At 34.8% G+C, this 18,898-nt stretch overlaps 2 protein-coding genes and 1 long non-coding RNA gene across 10 annotated transcripts; all 3 read right to left on the reverse strand.

The window, feature by feature from the left end:
- Window positions 1-4,443: 4,443 nt before the first annotated feature.
- LOC111210842 lies at window positions 4,444-6,933 on the reverse strand. 8 transcript variants are annotated; one of them, XR_007318048.1, is made up of 5 exons: window positions 6,464-6,932; window positions 6,290-6,369; window positions 6,074-6,169; window positions 5,430-5,945; window positions 4,444-5,236 (listed from the first exon to the last, which is right to left on the reverse strand). It is a non-coding gene; the product is annotated as an uncharacterized LOC111210842 (long non-coding RNA). The 8 variants fall into 8 exon arrangements; XR_007318045.1 differs by having other exon boundaries at window positions 5,430-6,169; window positions 6,464-6,933; XR_002662098.2 differs by lacking the exons at window positions 6,290-6,369; window positions 6,464-6,932 and having other exon boundaries at window positions 6,074-6,260.
- A 5,510-nt stretch (window positions 6,934-12,443) lies between these two features.
- LOC106431881 (protein SUPPRESSOR OF NIM1 1-like) lies at window positions 12,444-14,936 on the reverse strand. Its single transcript, XM_013872716.3, has one exon. It carries the CDS (start codon window positions 14,540-14,542, stop codon window positions 13,445-13,447), a length of 1,098 nt encoding a protein of 365 aa, XP_013728170.2. The 5' UTR covers window positions 14,543-14,936; the 3' UTR covers window positions 12,444-13,444.
- A 23-nt stretch (window positions 14,937-14,959) lies between these two features.
- LOC125580278 (leucine-rich repeat protein 1-like) lies at window positions 14,960-15,593 on the reverse strand. The gene has a single exon (XM_048744577.1). It carries the CDS (start codon window positions 15,558-15,560, stop codon window positions 14,985-14,987), a length of 576 nt encoding a protein of 191 aa, XP_048600534.1. The 5' UTR covers window positions 15,561-15,593; the 3' UTR covers window positions 14,960-14,984.
- Between the last annotated feature and the right edge of the window lie 3,305 nt (window positions 15,594-18,898).

Raw genomic sequence — 18,898 nt, forward strand, 5'->3', positions numbered from 1 at the left:
GCATATTAGTTTTCTCTTTTTGGGTATCTCCCTCTCCTTGACAACACAGAGACTGTGTCATTTAAGTTTGGGGGAGGTACCAAGTATTTGATCATGTTTGCTTTGATGTTGTTTCATTGAGTCATGCATTGCATATCTATTTGCATATAAAAAAAAATCATTTAGTCTGCATCATTTGCATTTCTAGGAGAGTCTAGAACATATAGGTTGCATTCACTTGCATTGGGAGCAATGATTTTAAATGCCTTGTAAAGAACACTACTTTGCACCTGAGTAGCTTATGCACCTCTCAAAAGGACTTGTATGCTTCGAGCCTTGAAAACTCTTCCTGAAACTTGTTGATTGCTGAAACTCAGTCTTTAAAGCCAACTACAACCTTATTTGAACTGAACGAACTTAATGCATCTTGCTCATGGTCCCTTTTGTACTGAATCATGGATATACACACTTGAGTTGTCACATCCTTTATGCCAATCTTTTTTGACAACCTCTAGTGGTAGACCTCTCCCCAAAATCCATTCCTCTGTTTAAGCCTTCATTGATTGATGAGTGAGGTCTTTTTCGGAAAGTCTTAAATGCACATAATGTTGAGAGTATCGGGAACGACGATGCTTGATCTTCATTCTTGCTAGATTAGGCACATTATTGTCTAGCCATAGGATGGGGGTGAGTGTTGTGAAGTTCGATTTGGGAGTATGAGAAAGTTGAAGGAAAAAAGTGAACTCTTGTGTTTAATTGACTAGTCTTTATGGGATAAGTAGAGAAACTTCTAGCTCGATTTGTGAAAAGTCTTGGCCCCCAAACAAAAACAAAATAAAAAAAGAAAAAAAAGAAAAAAAAAGAAAAAGAAAGAAGAAAAGAATAAAAAAAAGAAAAAAAAAAGAAAAGGGGGCTAGCAAAGTCGTTTAGAGCTAAGATTTGTTTAGAAGTTAAGAAAATCCTTTATAGATTTCAAAGAAAAAGAGTTTTATGTGCAAAGTGTTCTTGAGGTCTTTTGGTGAGAGATGGGAGTTGGGTTCGACATTATGAAGTGATTGTGTAACTTGTATATTTGGGAAAAGGGTAGAACAATGGAGATTGAGCATTGTATGCATGAGTTGGTCCCTTTCTTAGATATATTATGTGCAATGTCAAGGCTACTCGTTTCGAGAGTAAACCACTTTAAAAGATCATGGATTTCGAACCTCTTGACCCACTTGAATAAAAGCCTTCCCTTACTCAACCAAATGATTTGGACCAATTGACCATTTGCAAGAATTTACTTGATGTTTTATGCTTAATGAATGTGAGAGTTGGTTGATTTGAATGTGTGGATGCTTGATGATGAGTATAAGGGCAAAAAGAGTTGAGATAGGCCTAGAGAAGCTAGAGTGTAATAAGAGAGTGTGCTCATGTTAGATTAGATGTTGAATCGAGTGCTAGTTGTGTTTCTTTTGGCTATGAGCTCCCACCTTCAAACCTCTCTCCCTATGAGTTCTAGAAAGTTCACTTGTGGACAAGTAAAAGAACAAGTTTGGTGGAGTTGATATCTTGCATATTTTCATTGTCTTATACATTCACCCATGTGCATTTTGATCATATAGACTAGGATTTAGCCATGTTTAGGTTGCATTTTGCATACATGAGTCCTTATCAGGTATTGGAGTACCACATGGAGTTCTTGGAGACATTTGGGTGCATTTGGAGCTCAAAAGAGGTGAAAAAGGTTATCATTGGACGAGCAGTGCATGGGAGCGACCTCACCGGAGCGACACCGTGAAGTCGCTGTGACACCCTTTCAGAGCGACTTGACCGGAGCGACGCAGCGAGGTCGCTCGCGTCTCCATCACCCGGAGCGACTTGACCGGAGCGACGCAGCGAGGGCGCTCGCGTCTCCATCACCCGGAGCAACTTGACCGGAGCGACGCAGCGAGGTCGCTCGCGTTTCCATCACTCGGAGCGACGCAGCGAGGTCGCTCGCGAAGAGCGACCCAGAGCGACGTCTTGCAGCGACCCCTCCAGGTCGCTCCCGAAGCCTGGAGCGACCTCTCGGAGCGACCTCTCGGAGCGACTACTGGAGGTCGCTGCACGACGTCTGATTACTCGAATTCATTTCTACTCAAGGGCCTTTTGGTCATTTTATTATGCACGTTTTTACTTCTGAAAACCTATGTTTTAAGTACTCTTGGCAGCCATCAGACAAATTATCTTTGTTCTAAGAAAAAAACCTTTGGAAAGTTCATCTCTTGAATCATCTTTGTTCATCTAGTTATTGCAATTCTGTGTTTCCAATTCGTTGTGGTATCCCTCTGTATGATTAATCTGAAATCCAAAATGGGTTTAAGAGGAATCATGAAGAGTAGTGAGTAATCACCCTTTGAATTCATGGGTTAGGAAGATTAAGGGTGATTAGGTTAGAGCTAGGATGTTTTAGAGTAGATCATTACAAAACCTTGCTAGTAGAGTAATCATAATGCATCTTCTGAGTTAGCTTCTCAAAAGTTGATCTTTAGGCATTTCCCACCCAAAAGGTGTTCGATGAAATGCCTGAAACAACTCTTCTAAGCTTTTAGCATATTTTGCCAAAGACATTTGTTGTTAGAAATGCTAAGATAGCCTTAGACCTGTTAGTAACGATTGCTTCCATATTATTCAACCGAAGACATTTGTTGTTTGAAATGTGTTAGTAAATGAACATTCATCTAGACATAGAGTTTGTTTAGAATCGTGTCTAAGCTTAAGGTTGATAGTTTGATTGTTCGTTTGCCATCCTTAGTTCGAAACTAGATCACCCAAGGTCTAATTCCTATGCCCATGAGTTCTCATTTCCTTAGTTAAGAAAGTCAACTCATTAACCGTTTTTATTATTCTGAAACTGCATTAGTAATAATCATTAGTTTAGAAAACCTTTAAAATCATCGGTTGCACTTAGATTAAGTAAGTACTTGCATTCTAAGTGCTTGAAATCCCTTGGAATTGGTTCGACAATCATTTATACTACAACATTTGTCTTAGGAGCCTTGAAAACTCCTAATATCATGTATATTTACATATTCTAATATTACAATAGATGTTTAATATAATGTTTCTATTTCTTATATTGTATATTTACTTATTATTTATTTTACTATACATGTTTCAGAGAGATGTTTAATTTAATTTTTTTAATTTCTTAATTGTATATTTACTTATTGTTTATTTTCTCTTATTTTGTATATTTACTTATTATAGCTTTCTTGATTTTATATCAAATAATAATACTATGATAGATGTTTAATGTAATATATTTTTTTATATATTATGTGCTTGTTTTTTTTATTTATATTTAAATATAAAAATATTGAGAAATAAACCTATAAATTTTTCAGATAGATATTTAATGTAATTTTTCCACTTCGTATATTATATATTTACTTATTATTTATTTTTACTATATTATATAGTTACCTATTCTAATTTTTTTGCTTTTCTATCAAATTGTAATATTATGATAGATTTTTAATGTAATATTTCTATTTATTAAATTGTATATTTACTTATTATTTATTTTATCATACATTTTTTTCAGATAGATGTTTAATGTAGTTTTTCTATTTCTTATATTTTATATTTACTTATTCTAATAGTATAATAGATGTTTAATGTAATATTTTATTTCTTATATTTTATATTTATTATTTATTTTACTATACGACTTTCACATAGATTTTAATTTAGTTTTTCAATTTCTTATATTGTATATTTACTTTTTTTTTTCTTATATTGTATATTTACTTATTCTAATTTTATATTAGTATGAAACGATTTTCAATTATTGCAATTGTTATACATTTTCTTAAATATTTTTTCAACTCTTTATATATATATATATATATATATATATGGTAAATAGAATGGAGTTTTTTATTGTTGTGGTTAAATTTAACACTCCAAACATTGATTATTTTATATTTGTGAATGTATTTGTAGTTTTGTTTTTTGAAAATTACTAATTTAAATAATGCATAAATGAATATATAATTCGCTGTAATAGGGAACTGTCCGTTTGAAAGAAAAAAAAGACATGGTGAAAACATAGTTCTAATTATTAATATTTAAATAAATATATGACTGAATATTTGATGACTAAATAAACAATATCATCCAATAACCCGATTAGGTTTTGTAAAAATATTTTACTCATTAATTATGTATTTTTTATTTCTTATATATAATTAATTTATTTTTAAGATAAGGTTACTGTATTCTGTTTAAAAAAATTATTAGACTATCATTTATTTAAAATACTATTTCTTTTATACATATATATCATGTTAAAATAAATTTTACTAAACTTCAGATTAATCAATGTTTATTCACCCAAATTTGGACTTTAGTCTCGTGTTTGTCATAACATTAAATATATACTTACCCCGGTTTAAAATATGTACTACGAAACAAAAGCATCACCAACCCCCTCATAAATTGTCAAGCAAGTTACCAATATCATGTAATGGATAGTCACTTAAAATAAGTTTTTTTCTGACACACAAATGGCCTTACAAACGAAAGAAGCAATATAATAGTACTGGCACCAAAAAAGAATCTGTTAAGGCTCATCCTTTTCAACAATCTTTTAGCATTCGACGCAGGTTAAGCATAACCCTTCACCCTCCTGCAACAAATGATGAGGAGCAAATCGACATTAACTAACCTATCGAATATCATTGAGAAAAAAACGAAAAGGCAGTAAGATTTCGTACACCAGTAAAGAGTACAACACCCTAAGACAACATGATAAATCAAAAACTAATAAAATCTTTTAGCTATTCCATCAGACACTTGATCAGCAGAGTAAGAAAAATCTTCAATGTATTGTTGATCCTCAGAGTCTCAGACCATTTGATTATACCCACCTTGAAAATCTGAGCAACTGAAATAACAAAACCCAGATATTTTTATAATAATAAAGTAATATGATCCTCAGATGTAGAGTACAACAAAAGTGTCATTGTTTCCGGGTGTGAGGAACTGGAACCTTGTTCAATTTTTTTTTATATAAATTATTTATATGAGTCTGTCATTTCGAGGGAGAGTGGTTCAGCATGACCAAAATCTCTGGTGTAACGAAACGTAAACATGTGCCTTAAATATCAGAACCTCAGCAAATAAATTGCCATGACTGAGTCAACCTCACGCTGCCTCTTATGATTTACCTCCGATAAACTGGTTCCTCACACCTGGCCGCAATGAAGTCTCCGAACAGAGAATAGCTTGTCTGAAAATCAAAGACTAAAGGCTTTAAGACAAAAAAAAAGACATTTGAAATTGTAAGAATGTTTGATGCTACTAGCAGAAGACGCATCAGACATTCAGACTACATGATAACACTGCGGGGGAGCGACCATGAAATATACCGAGCTCTTGAAACTAACATAGTTCTTTAAATATTACATACAAAAGTTCTATACCTGATTTATAAAGATGATAAGTGTTATACAAAGAGTGGCTCACTTTATGCAAAGCTTGGCTAATCATTCTAGCTAGGATAGCAATATGAGCATCACACATCTCATACTCAAGGGCCCCTATTAAAAATTAAAAAAACTTGACATGAGAAGAGAAATACAGAGCTCAAACCAAACTCAGCGATCCATTATTCATCTCAAATTAATCACCTTAATTGCACAGTGAGAGACAATACATCAACCGAACCAATTTGGATTAAAGGGTCCACAAGAATAAGAGCTTGTTTGCACCAATTAAGATGGGATAGAAGTAGGTTTTCTGTATTTACTTACACAGATTACTTTAGCAAGTGAGGGGTCAAGAGCATGCTCAGCATGTACCAACACACAAGTTCCAGATCTATCTTCTAGAAAAGTCAGCCCTTTCAAATCTAATATGGTTCAGTTAATAACATAGTTGAAGAGTTACAGAAACATACAATAACCTTGTTTCAGCCTGTGTTATTTTTTCAGATGCTTCTGCAATTGTTCCAGTGACGAAATTGGTGAGCATCTATTGAGCAACTCATAAGCATAATTTCTCAGGCAAAAAAATAAAGTTTAAAAAAATATATGGATTATAATGAACTGATAGATAGAGATCTTACGCAAGATGGAGGTGATTCAATGATCGTCACATGAGGAAGTTGTGACAGGTTTCAATGATTGTCGCAAGAGTGAGTCGTCGAACCACGATGGAGGAGCTACAACGGCGCCGATTTAATTGCGAGAAGGACAGCAAAGTTAGCAATTTTCTCTGGATTTTCTGAGAAGCTTATGATTGAAGAGGATTGGATAGATGATTTTTGTGGGAGAGGATGTACCTTTAAGGCTTTAAATACGCGAGGAAGACGTCCCTACCGCGTTTGACATTTGTGGCCTCACATAATTGCAGCAAGCTAACCTTAACAGTGAAAGAACACCCACCAGACTTCAAATCAGAAAGAATAATAAGTTTACTTCGCTGAGAAGATGGTTTTGAGAGGAGGAAGGCTAACCTATTTATACTTGTAATCGCAGATACACCGCCTAGCAAAAGAATAAATCGCATTGAAGTCTAGATCGTGGTTGATGGAGTTAAGAAGGGGTTTAAAGCGATGAATCTGTAACTGAGACGTTTTGGTTAATGAAAATGAAGATCAAGCGACACGATCGAAACCCTACGAAGAGATTCATCACAGGATTCTTCATCATGCAAACTAAAAATCTAAATCTCTCGGATGGCTGAGAAGAAAGATTGGGATGAAATCTTGAATGAGATCATTAGGGTTTCTCGTTGGCTGGATTCCTTGAGGCAAACATAAAACCCACATCCAAAAATATCCCACAGCTGTGGATGGTTACGTTAATGAAAAGCAGAGTATAAAGAGATTGGACACATTTAGCACCCAGATAACTGGACTTATTGATACGGGGCTGACGTGTCTTCACAGGAGAGAATAAACCTTCTTTTATATATATAGATAGATTGATTGATTGAAAATATAAAACATATTTAATATTTTTAAAAAATATAAAAAATACTTAAATTTAGTTTTGTTAATTTCACATACAAAATATCAAAAATTACTTTAGACTTCTGAACAATTTTTTCGTAACAAGTTAGGATTGTGATAGACCATAGATTATCGATAACAATCTCCTATATATTAATAGAGAATCATTAAAAAAATTGTAACATATATTTTGTACTAATTACAAAAGAGACTTGAGGAGGTATCACTCAATTAGGATGTCAATTTGGCTTACGTGGCAGAATATGAATCAATTGAAAAAAATTTAAGTCCAAAATTCAATTTCTAGAGAAATCATATGATATATGACTTCCTCATATTTCCAAGTGGTTTTATAAATATGTATATCCTTTATATTTACTTGGAGTAGTATCCAAGCAATTTAGAATGAGATTTCACATTAAATACATACCATATATTTGTAATCTATATATTAATCACTAAATTTTAGGTACGTAACAATTACGTAAATATCTGTGTGGTCATATGATTTTTGTAGTCTTATATGTACTAGAAGCCCAAATATTATAGGGTTTTTTGCCAAAACTAACCCACAACTTGATTTAAACCCAAACCTATACCCAAACTTGAATCAAATGCAAAATTAACCTAAAAGCCTAGTGAAATTACAGCTCAGCCCCTTGTGACCAAACAAAAAAGCAGAAGTCATTTTTACGAATATAGCCCTAGTAAATCGTCTGAGTCGTCTGAGATGTTGGAAGTCGCCTGGACGACTGAAGTGTAAGTCGTCTGGTACCGGTTTATTTTAAAAATAATTTATAAATTTTGTAAAAAAATATTTTGATGCGTGAAAAATAAAAATCAAGTAATTATAAACAGTTTTAAGTGATATAAATTAAGATATGATAAAATTGATTTGTTTTGAAGATAGATGAGTGGAAGTAGTGAATCATGAAATACTTTGGTTTAGGAGTTTGGCAAACATATGTTGTAGTATTGTATGTATTGTTAGGGTTAGATTTTGGAAAACTAAAATGTTTTTTTCAAAAATTAATTTTCACCTATATGTGTTTATTTATGTGTATAGTAAACACTTTTCAAGTTTGATTTGATTTTATGAAGTCTTTAACTAGATAATTAAGTTTAGGAGTTATGTTTAGGGTGTGGACAACTTATATTTCAGTCGTCTGTTGAATAATTTACTCGGACGACGTATATTTCAGTCGTCCACATCGTACCGAACCTTTAATTTTACCAATGCACGTTTTAACCTAACCGGATCATTTTACTCGGACGACTTACATTTCAATCGTCTGGTGAAGAAATTAAAACAGACGACTTACATGTAAGTCGTCCAAATATTCCCGCCTAAATTTTTTTAAAAAAATTATTTTCCCGCTTAAATAATTTAAACCAGACGACTTACTTGTAAGTCGTCTGGAAAGTCTTCTATTTTAGTTTCCCGCTAAAAATATTTAATTTCCCGCTAAAAATATTAAACTCTTCTGGACGACTTACATGTAAGTCGTCTGTTTTAATTTCTTCACCAGACGACTGAAATGTAAGTCGTCCAGGAAGTCGTCTGAGTCAAAAATATTTAACCTAATTGGATTTTTTGTCTCCCTATATAAAGAAAAATTTACACATTCTCTCTCCTCCTCTCAAATGGCTGCAACAAAAATGTAATGTTCATCATTCTAAAACTCTCCAACCTCTCTCTAATCTCTTTGACTTGAAAACACCAAACTTTATATGAATTTTTCAGTTTTGTCTCATGTCTTTCTTACTAATCTATCTCTTTTGGAGGTTTTTAATCAAATGGTACTCATCTTCCACTAATTTAAAGGTAAATCTATTAATTTTAGATATGTATTTTTGTGTGTTCTATAAATGTAGATTTATCTAATCTTCCACTCATTTTCTCTATTTTTAAGTCATTTGAACGTTTTTGGATATGCAGGTTTTTCAGATCTGGATTTGATATGCAGGTTTTTCAGATCTGGAAGACTTCTTGGACGACTTACCTGTTAGTCGTCCGGAAGTCGTCTGGAAGTCGTCTGGACTTCTGGGAAGTCTTCTGACAAAGTCGTCTGGACTTCCAGGAAGTCGTCTGGACTTTATGGAAGTCTTCTGACGAAGTCTCCCTTTCATAATAGATCTGAACGTTTTAGTAAGTTCTTATGTCTGATTTTTCTTCATTTGGTAACTTCTTGTTGTATAAAGTTCTTACTTTTTTCCCAAACTAAAACTCTCCAAACCCACTCTAATCTCTTTGACTTGAAAACACCAAACTTTATATGAATTTTCCAGTTTTGTCTCATGTCTTTCTTACTAATCTATCTTTTTTGCAGGTTTTTAATTAGATGGTACTCATCTTCCACTAATTTAAAGGTAGATATATTATTTTTAGATATGTATTTTTGTGTGTTCTGTAAAGGTAGATTTATCTAATCTTTCACTCATTTTTTCTGTTTTTAAGCCATTTGAACGTTTTTGGATATGCAGGTTTTTCAGATCTGGATTTAATATGCAGGTTTTTCAGATCTGGAAGACTTCTGGGACGACTTACCTGTTAGTCGTCTGGAAGTCGTCTGGAAGTCGTCTAGACTTCTTGGAAGTCTTCTGACAAAGTCGTCTGGACTTCCTGTAAAGTCGTCTGGAAGTCGTCTGAACTTCCTAAAAGTCTTCTGACAAAGTTGTCTGAACTTCCTGGAAGTCGTCTGGACTTCTTAGAAGTCGTCTGGACTTCTTAAAAGTCGTGTGGTCTTGTCTACTCAAGTGGAATCCAAGCTTGTCTTTGTAGAGGAATGATCTATAATAGTTTTGTTTGTGGTCTGTTTTGTGAATTGCATGTCTACTCTTTTAGTTGTGAATTTTTTGTAAAATCAGTAATAATGTTTTCCAAGATGTATTAAATGTGCTGACAATGTGTTTACACATTTACAAATCAATGAAATAATAGACTTCAGTAGCCTTTTTCTTATCTTTGGATCTCTCATATGCAATAATAAACTCCAATGGCCTTTTTCTCATCTTAATAAACAAGAATGTTGGTAGCTTTATATTGATACAACATTTTAAGAAGCATTTTAACCCTTCTTCCAACTCATAAAAATAGTCATCATTATTGTCTATAACAATAATACTTAAGAGATGGAAACAAACAATAGTAACTAGTCAAAGCATATCATATTTTATTATAAGTTTGCGTTGAAAAACTTAGTCAAATTTAGTAAAACTAAGGGAGAGAACATATTTTGTAAATATGAGTTTTACATATCTTGAAGTTACTTATCACTCTTAAAAATACAAGTTATTCAAAAACTAACGTAGAAGACTTAAAAACTAGCGGAGAAGACGCGGACGACTTCAATCTAAGTTGTCCAGACGACTAAACTATACGTCGTCTGGTCAACGCAGAGGTTATTTTTGCAATTGACTTTGAAATCTGTTATTTCGGCCGACTGAAAAATAAGTCGTCTACTATTGTTTGGCTAAAAAAAACTCCAAAAAAGCTAGACAACTTACATTTCAGTCGTCATAGGTTAGTTTTGCATTTGACTGGATTATTTCAGAAGTTTGACTTTTCAGGACGACTTACATTTCAGTCGTCTAGTGAAAATTAAAATAATAATATTTTTTTTAAAGTAGACGACTTACAGTTAAGTCGTCGTAGGTTAGTTTTGCAATTGAAAAAAAAACTTCAAGATTTAATTATATACAGGCGACTTATAATTCAGTCGTCCACGAGACGACTGAAATGTAAGTCGTCCAGGATTTACGAGGTTTGACCAGAATCTCGGAAAAAAATCCTGGACGACTTACAAGTAAGTCGTCTCGTGGACGACTGAATTATAAGTCGTCTGTGTATAATTAAATTTTGAAGTTTTTTTTTTCAATTGCAAAACTAACCTATGACGACTTAACTGTAAGTCGTCTACTTTTAAAAATATATTATTATTTTAATTTTCGCCAGACGACTGAAATGTAAGTCGTCTGGGGAAGTCAAACTTCTGAAATTATCCAGTCAAATGCAAAATTAACCTATGACGACTGAAATGTAAGTCGTCTTGGTTCTTTGGAAATTTTTTTGAAACCAAACAAAAACAGACGACTTAACTTTCAGTCGTCTCAGGTTACAGATTTCAAAGTCAATTGCAAAAATAACCTCTGCGTTGACCAGACGACTTCCAGGTAAGTTGTCTACAGCCAAACGACTTCCCAAGTAAGTCGTCTGACGAACAGATCTGGAAAAAAACTCGATGTCAGACCTTAAATTGGTGAGATAAGTTCCTTAGCATACATAAGGCTTCTCCAAGCACACAGAATCACAAACGAAAACAACCCACCCAGAATCGTTAGCTTCTATGACTCTATGAACCATAAAAAATTTAGAATCAAAATCTTGGGTTTTTTTAGCTCATTGTGGAGAGAAAGTGAGAGATATGTGGTGTTTAGTTCACAAGAATGGAAAAAGAAGAAGGGTAAATCGATTTTTGGAGCATTAAGAGCTTCAAATTGGTTGTTCATGGTGGTTGTGGTATTGATGACAATGGCAATCTTGTAATTACTTGAAGATGATGAGGGTGAGAGAGTAAAAATGTCATTTTCGGAAAAAAAAAGAAAAAAAAAATTGATGGCATTTTCGTAAATTATATGAACTTGTGGGGTGAATAGGGCAAAACCAATTTTAAAAAAAAAAGAGGTTAGTTTTCTGTTTGACTTTAAGTTATAGGTCAATTCTGCAAAAAGTCCAATATTATAACATTTAATAACTGTAAAAATTTATGATGTAAAACTAAATTATATTTTACGTTACTATAATTACGTAACATAAATAATTTTTAAAATATCTCATCATGAGCAGGTTCATGTCACTAACTAGTATTCATTAATACCAAATCACATAACTAAATTTGGTTCTCTCTCTCCAATCTTTCATTTCATTTTTTTTCGTGTGACATAATGAAACCTTCGTCAAAATCTAAAAATCAAAAATAAAAACAAAAGCAAAACTACAAATGTCTAACTTATTATTTAGAATAAAAAGTAGATTTTAACAACATAATTAAAAAATTCTAAGAAAGAACCCAAATCAGTTGATCTCGGGTTTTAATGATTTTTATTGGGTTTTAAAAATAGTTTTTCCTTAAAACCCAAATTAGATTTACATATTGGCTTATTGGATTTGCCAGTTCAACCACATACATGCCGTGTTTTGAAACACTGCTTGTTAGAGAAAATTAGTCAATAAATGTTTTTTTAACACATCTTTTACTAACCAAATCTCTTCACGAACTAATTATGTTAAAAATGCTTATAAGAATAACAAATTTTATAGAAGGTTTTCCCTATAAATATAGAAGATTTAAGGAAATTATTTTCTCAATAAATAATGAAGGCTATATATAGGAATATATGATTAGACAGAAAAAGTTAAGTACAGAAATTAATTAACTTGGGAAACAAGAAAGCTTAAAAATAAGTAAATTTACATTTTTATAAATGAATTTAGTAGATCGGTTGATTGAATCCGAATATATTTACATTGAAGGAAATTTAGTTAATTCGGTATTGAAATAACATTACAAATTGCTTTCAAAAGAGAAAATTGGTGGTTTGATTTAGGTTTAAGAAATTTCAAGGCCATCATGTGCATACCAAAACATTTCGTTAGGCGAAAGTAAGAACACATAAACACTATTCTTCTTTTTGTTTGTTTGTCTAGATTGACGTGAGTTGTTTCTTTGTAGGAACATTGATAAGAGTGGTACCAAAGAGTGAGTTAGGGATTGATTCATACTAAGATCGATGTATATTAGCTTTGTTTAGGGCGTTGATCGTGCCTTTCATTGAGTTCTTGGATAGAATTAAATACCTGAGAGTGATGGGGAAAGAAGGGGGGAGTTAGTCGGAGATTTGGTTCATATTTAGAGGTCTAAATGGAACAAGGGACTAGACACATGTTTAAGGTTATTGGATGAATTGGTTTGAAGCTAAAACAAGGACTTTGAGACGTGGAAGTGTGGTTAGAAAAGAAGGAAGAGAGCTGGTTATAGCTAAGGTCAAGAGTATGGAGGTATCAGAGAGATGAGAAAGAATTGGGTATAGGTCCGGTAACTAAACCAGAGCAGAGAACAAGCTAGCTGTGTCAAATAGGTTAAGTTGGAGACACAAGGAGAGATTAGGGCCAAGAGATAAGGTGGCAACGCGGCCTAGAGATGTGCAAGTGAGACTAGAGGAGGAAGAAGGGTCAGGGACAAGTGGTTACTAAACGGAGCATGTCAGTTAAAGAGTCTATGATGGATTAAGAGCGGCCCGGTCCATAGGAGCTAATGAAGAGAAAGTAGAGTGGACGAGAGTGAGCAAAAGTGAGACATAAACCTTACAAAAAATCACATTAAAACTTCAAATAAACAAAAGACATACAAGGTTTGACAAAAAAAAAAAAAAAGACATACAACAACTTAAAAGAAAAACTGATAACATTAGCCTTGCAACAGTTCACTCAATCTGAAATTCTAAAGGAACCGAGTTCAAATTTGGAACATATGCACAGTGAGAAAACCAACCATCCTCGCCATAACCTATCTGAATCTTATTGCACATGTCTCCCTTCGCAATATGGATGCAAGGCTGACTACTTCCATCGCCACAACACATGAATAAGGTCTTATCATAGATGAAGTAACTAACCCCATACATTTTATTACACAAGAATGGCAAGTTAGGTGCTGTCAAGGTCATCAAGTTTATCCACACCACTTCTTTTTTATCATCAGCCTTATCCTTAGTTACCCAAATTCCAATCTTCCTTGTTAAAAAGCATTGTTGTAACAACGAAAACCGATCTCCTTTCCAAACCGCAAGGAGATGTTCATTCCAAGAATGGTCATCTTCAAATGGAGGAAGAAGACAAACGGGTTTGAAAATCTCATTCGAGAAATTAAAGCTTTGGATGAAATACTCACAAGTCTGGCGATTGTAAGCAATCCAATACAAATTTCCATTCAAGGACACATGTGGCCACCCTTTGGCTTCGTTAGACATGTCACATATGTACATGTCCTGCTCAAGTGTATTAATATACCTCAACACGTGAGAGGCACACTCGTAAATTGCAACTTCCTCGGGGTGGGGGTAGTACAGTAAAATCTTGTGAACCTTTTGGGGTCCACTATTGTCGTATCCTAAGCCAAAAACAGTGAAGTCTCTGTCCACAGACAACTTGATCAAGTTTACCTGTCTCGACCATGGATTCCAAAGCGCTGTCTCCTTCTTCCAGTGAAATGGATATTTACAGAACAAGAGACCATCGCAAGTACTGATGGTACCATATTCCGAATTTAACTCCCTGCAAGAAGAGTGCAGCTCACGCAAATGTATCGTTTGATCGATGATGTCTATCGAATAAATCTTTGATTGGGTTAGGAAAATGAACTGGGGACGGGAGAGAGACAAGTGCTTGTTGATGAAACTCTTGTTGTTGAAAAGAGAGTTCCATCTCTTAGACACTGCTCTGAATCGAACAAGAGATTTAGGTGGAAGACGATAGAGTATTTCTTCCTCCAGTTCCCATGGAAGCATAACATGCAGAACCATTAGATATTCTGATTTTTTATTAAACTTTGATATAATAGGGTCTTATATATCCTTTTCTCCCAAAGGAAACAATATATCATATAAGATCCAATATTCATATACAATATATCTTTTCTCTCAAAAGGGAACAATATATCATATAAGATTCAGTATATATTTTTTTCTTTTTTTTAATACAAATGCTCTAACTGGTGACCATTTAAATATGAATAAGAATGAGCATGCATGAAAAAAATGAACATGAACAAAATAAAATGAATGAAAATGAATATTTATTATTTTTGTGTCATATCTATTTTGATAAGAAATATTATTTTTCTTTAGTTCTTTAAAGTTTAAGGAATGATAAGAAATCATACGCAACAAATATTCTTAATAAATTGTGTAAATTTTAAAGAACGAGTAGGAATTGATTATTCATTTTAATTCCCTCCGTCACCATTTATATCCTATTATATCTTTTTTGTCCAAAAAGAAAACAATCTAGTATATATACGATGTTGTTTGAGGCTAAAACAAGGACTCTGAGACGAGGAAGTGTAGTAAGAAAAGGAGGAAGAGAGCCTGAGAGTTGGTTATAGCTAAGGTCAAGACTGTGGAGGTTTGAGAGAGATGATAAAGAATTGGGTATAGGACCGGTTAAGCTGTTTCTAGTCAAGGAGATTAGTATAAGGAGAGGGAGGAGATCGAACCGAGAAGGGAGAGGACCGGTGACTAAACCAGGGTTGATAACGATTTGGGTCAAATGGGCTAGTTTGGAGATAGAAGGAGATAGCGAACCGGAGAGATTGGGGCCAAGAGTTAAGGCGGTGAGGCGGCCTAGAGAAGTGCAAGTGAGACTAGAGAAGGATGACCAAGGGTCAGGGACTATGAAGTCCCAAGTGGAGAAGAAGGCTGAGCCTGGCATGTCGGTTAAAGAGTCTCTGATGGATTTAAGATCGGCTCGGTCCATACGAGCTAATGAATAGAAAGTAGAGTGGATGAGAGTGAGCAAAAGAAGGAAGAAAGTGTAGCTCATGGTTTAAATTCTTTAAGTATCTTCTTCTTTCTTTTTGTTAGTTTTAGTTTGGTGAAAGGTTTTAAAGAAAGAGAGTATAGGGCGTGCGAGAGAGTTATAATGAACAAATAGAGAGTGCGTCATAGTGAGTGAATGTTAACGTTACGTTATGTATTCTTGTCCGAAAATGTGTTAGTTTATTTATTACGCTTTCTTTGGACTCTTGTGGGTGAAAATGGCGGTTGTGGTCCCTTTTGCTTGCATTCAAAACTCTCCGGGAGGTAACTTCGAAGATGGATGAGATTCGGTTTTACCGTGTTGGGGGACGACTAGAAAAAAACATTCGACTTAACTCATAATTCCCTTTTGTAAAGTTTTGTGAAGATGATACATATAAGTTAATACTATATTTAGCTAATATTAACAGACGTTTAACAACTTTAAATTTCAACATGTCATGTGTACTATCATCCAAGAAAGATCTTTTGTTTAGTCTTTGTATCAAACTGAGACATCATAAACCTTACAAATCACATTAAAACTTCAAATAACAAAAGACATGCAACAACTTAGAAGAAAAACTGATAACACTCTACTTGCAACAATTCGTTCAAAATCTGAAATTCTAAGGAACCGAGATCAAATTTGGAACATAGGCACAGTGAGAAAACCAACCGACCTGGCCACAACCTATCTGAATCTTATTGCACACGTCTCCCTTCAATATGTAGATGCAAGGCTCTCTAGTTTCATCGTCGCCACAACACCTAAATAGGGTCTTGCCATAGATGAAATAACTAAAGCCATAAATCTTATCAAAAAACTTTGGCAAGTTACTTGCTGTTAAAGTCATCAAGTTTTACCAAACCACTTTCTCTTTATCATCAATCTTATTCTTCATTACCCAAATCTCAATCTCTCTTGTTAAAAAGGATTGCTTTAACAACGAAAACCGATCTCCTTTCCAAACCGCAAGGAGATGTTCATCGAGACAAATGGTTATCTTGAAAGGGAACGAGACAAACGGGTTGGAAAATCTCCCAAGTAAAATCAAAGCTTTGGATGAAATATTCATGAGTCTGGCGAATCCAATACAAATTTCCATTCAAGGACACATGTGACCGTTTAGCATTTTCAGATATGTGCATGTTATTGTTAGGTGTTTCTGTTGGAGTTAGCTTGAAGACTTGAGCAACAAGTAAATCTATTCCTAGATTGATTTGGATTCTTAGAGATAAGGATCAATAACGTGTGCGTGTGTTTTACTACTAGGAATAGGATTTACTTATAGATATATATAAATAGACAAAGTCGAGCAATGGCTTTGTCAAGTGAATTGTGATTGAGCTTTAGTTTTGAGCTAATTTTCTAAAGCGTCGAAGTGATTAATAAGAAAGAGTGTCTCTTATATTTGAGTTCTTAAGTTCTATATTTGGTATCAGAGCCATCTACGAACCTGAGAACAAAACCGTTCTTATCAAGTAAGAACAATGGCGGATGACAAAGATACAATCGATATGACTATCAAGGAAACCAAACCCTCTTCCATAAAATTCCCGATGTTAAACTCCTCCAACTACACCGTATGGGCTATGAGAATGAAAGTCGCACTCAAGGTCAATAAAGTCTGGGAAACCATTGAACCTGGCAGCAAACATGAAGAAAAGAACAACATGGCAATTGCCTTAATGTTCCAATCGATACCAGAAGCGTTGACATTGCAGGTAGGCGATCTGGAGGATGCTAAGGCAGTCTGGGACGCCATTAAGGCTCGACACGTTGGAGCAGAGAGAGTTAGAGAAGCTCGATTGCAAACATTAATGGCGGAATTCGATAGATTGAAGATGAAGGAAGCTGACACAATCGATTACTTCGTAGGCAAGCTATCCGAGATCTCGGCTAAATCCGCTTCTCTTGGTGAAATCATAGAGGAACCGAAGCTTGTAAAGAAATTTCTCAAGAGTTTGCCAAGAAAGAAATACATTCATATGGTAGCCTCACTCGAGCAAGTCTTGGACTTAAATTCAACTAGCTTCGAGGATATTGTTGGCAGACTCAAAGCGTACGAAGAAAGAATATGCGAAGATGAGGAAGAAGAACAAGATGATCCAGGAAAATTAATGTATGCTAATACAGAGTCGCAGACAGAAAATTTTAATGGAGGTAGAGGTCGAGGGCGAGGTGGACGATCAAACTGGAGAGGACGTGGGAGAGGAAGATATGGCTATGGCTCGTATCAAAACCAGAGAGAAGCGTACAGACAAAACTCTGAGAAAAGCACGGCTCACATTACATGTTTTCGTTGTGACAAACAGGGACACTATGCTGTGGACTGTCCCGATAGACTGCTGAAGATACAGGAAACCGTGGAGAAGAAGGAGGATAATACACAGGAGGCCGATGAACTAATGATGCAAGAGGTAGTTTATCTTAACGAACAAAAGGTAAACCCTAGCTTATTTGAGAACAAGCAGGATATGAGCAATCTATGGTATCTGGACAATGGAGCGAGCAATCATATGTGTGGGAATCAAGCGTTCTTTAAAGAGATTGACCAAGACATCACAGGAAAGGTTCGTTTTGGGGATGATTCACTAGTAGACATTCGAGGAAAAGGATCAATTCTGTTCCTACTTGATGGAGGAGAAAAGAAAATACTTAACAATGTCTACTATATTCCGAAGCTAAGAAGCAATATCATAAGTTTAGGTCAAGCAACAGAGGTTGGCTGTGAAGTAAAGATGAAGGATAATCAGCTAATGTTGTTTGATAAAACAGGACACCTAATGATCCAGACCACACGTGCAAAGAATAGGCTATATAAGGTAGTCTTGCAGGCTGATATTCAATGCCTACAGATATCACTCGGTAGTGAGTCGTCGAGATGGCACGCTCGTTTGGGTCACGTCAACACAGATACAATGAAGGTTATGATAAACAAGCAACTGGTTATTGGAATGCCGGAGATTGCAGTCACCAAAGAAACGTGTGTATCCTGCTTGCGAGGCAAGCAGGTGAGGCAGTCCTTCCCACAGTCAACCACGTACAGAGCATCTTGTCCTCTCGAATTAGTCCACGGAGATCTCTGTGGACCCATTACACCGTCAACACCAGGACAGAAACGCTATGTATTTGTGTTGATTGATGATTATTCACGGTACATGTGGACTGTGTTGCTAGAAAAGAAAAGCGAAGCACTTGACAAATTCAAGCGCTTTCGGACAGTTGCAGAACAAGAAACAAAGATGGTACTGAAAACGTTCAGAACAGACAGGGGAGGTGAGTTCACATCACACGACTTTGCTAGCTTCTGTGAAAAGCACGGAATCAATCGACACTTGACAGCCCCATATTCTCCA

Source organism: Brassica napus, chromosome C1 (genome assembly GCF_020379485.1).
Source record: "Brassica napus cultivar Da-Ae chromosome C1, Da-Ae, whole genome shotgun sequence".
In the NCBI taxonomy this organism is placed as follows: Eukaryota; Viridiplantae; Streptophyta; class Magnoliopsida; order Brassicales; family Brassicaceae; genus Brassica; species Brassica napus.

Coding starts and splice junctions, on each gene's coding strand:
- LOC125580278 (XM_048744577.1), bottom strand. CDS start 15,560: ATGAGCTACACTTTCTTCCTTCTTTTGCTCACTCTCATCCACTCTACT.
- LOC106431881 (XM_013872716.3), bottom strand. CDS start 14,542: ATGGTTCTGCATGTTATGCTTCCATGGGAACTGGAGGAAGAAATACTC.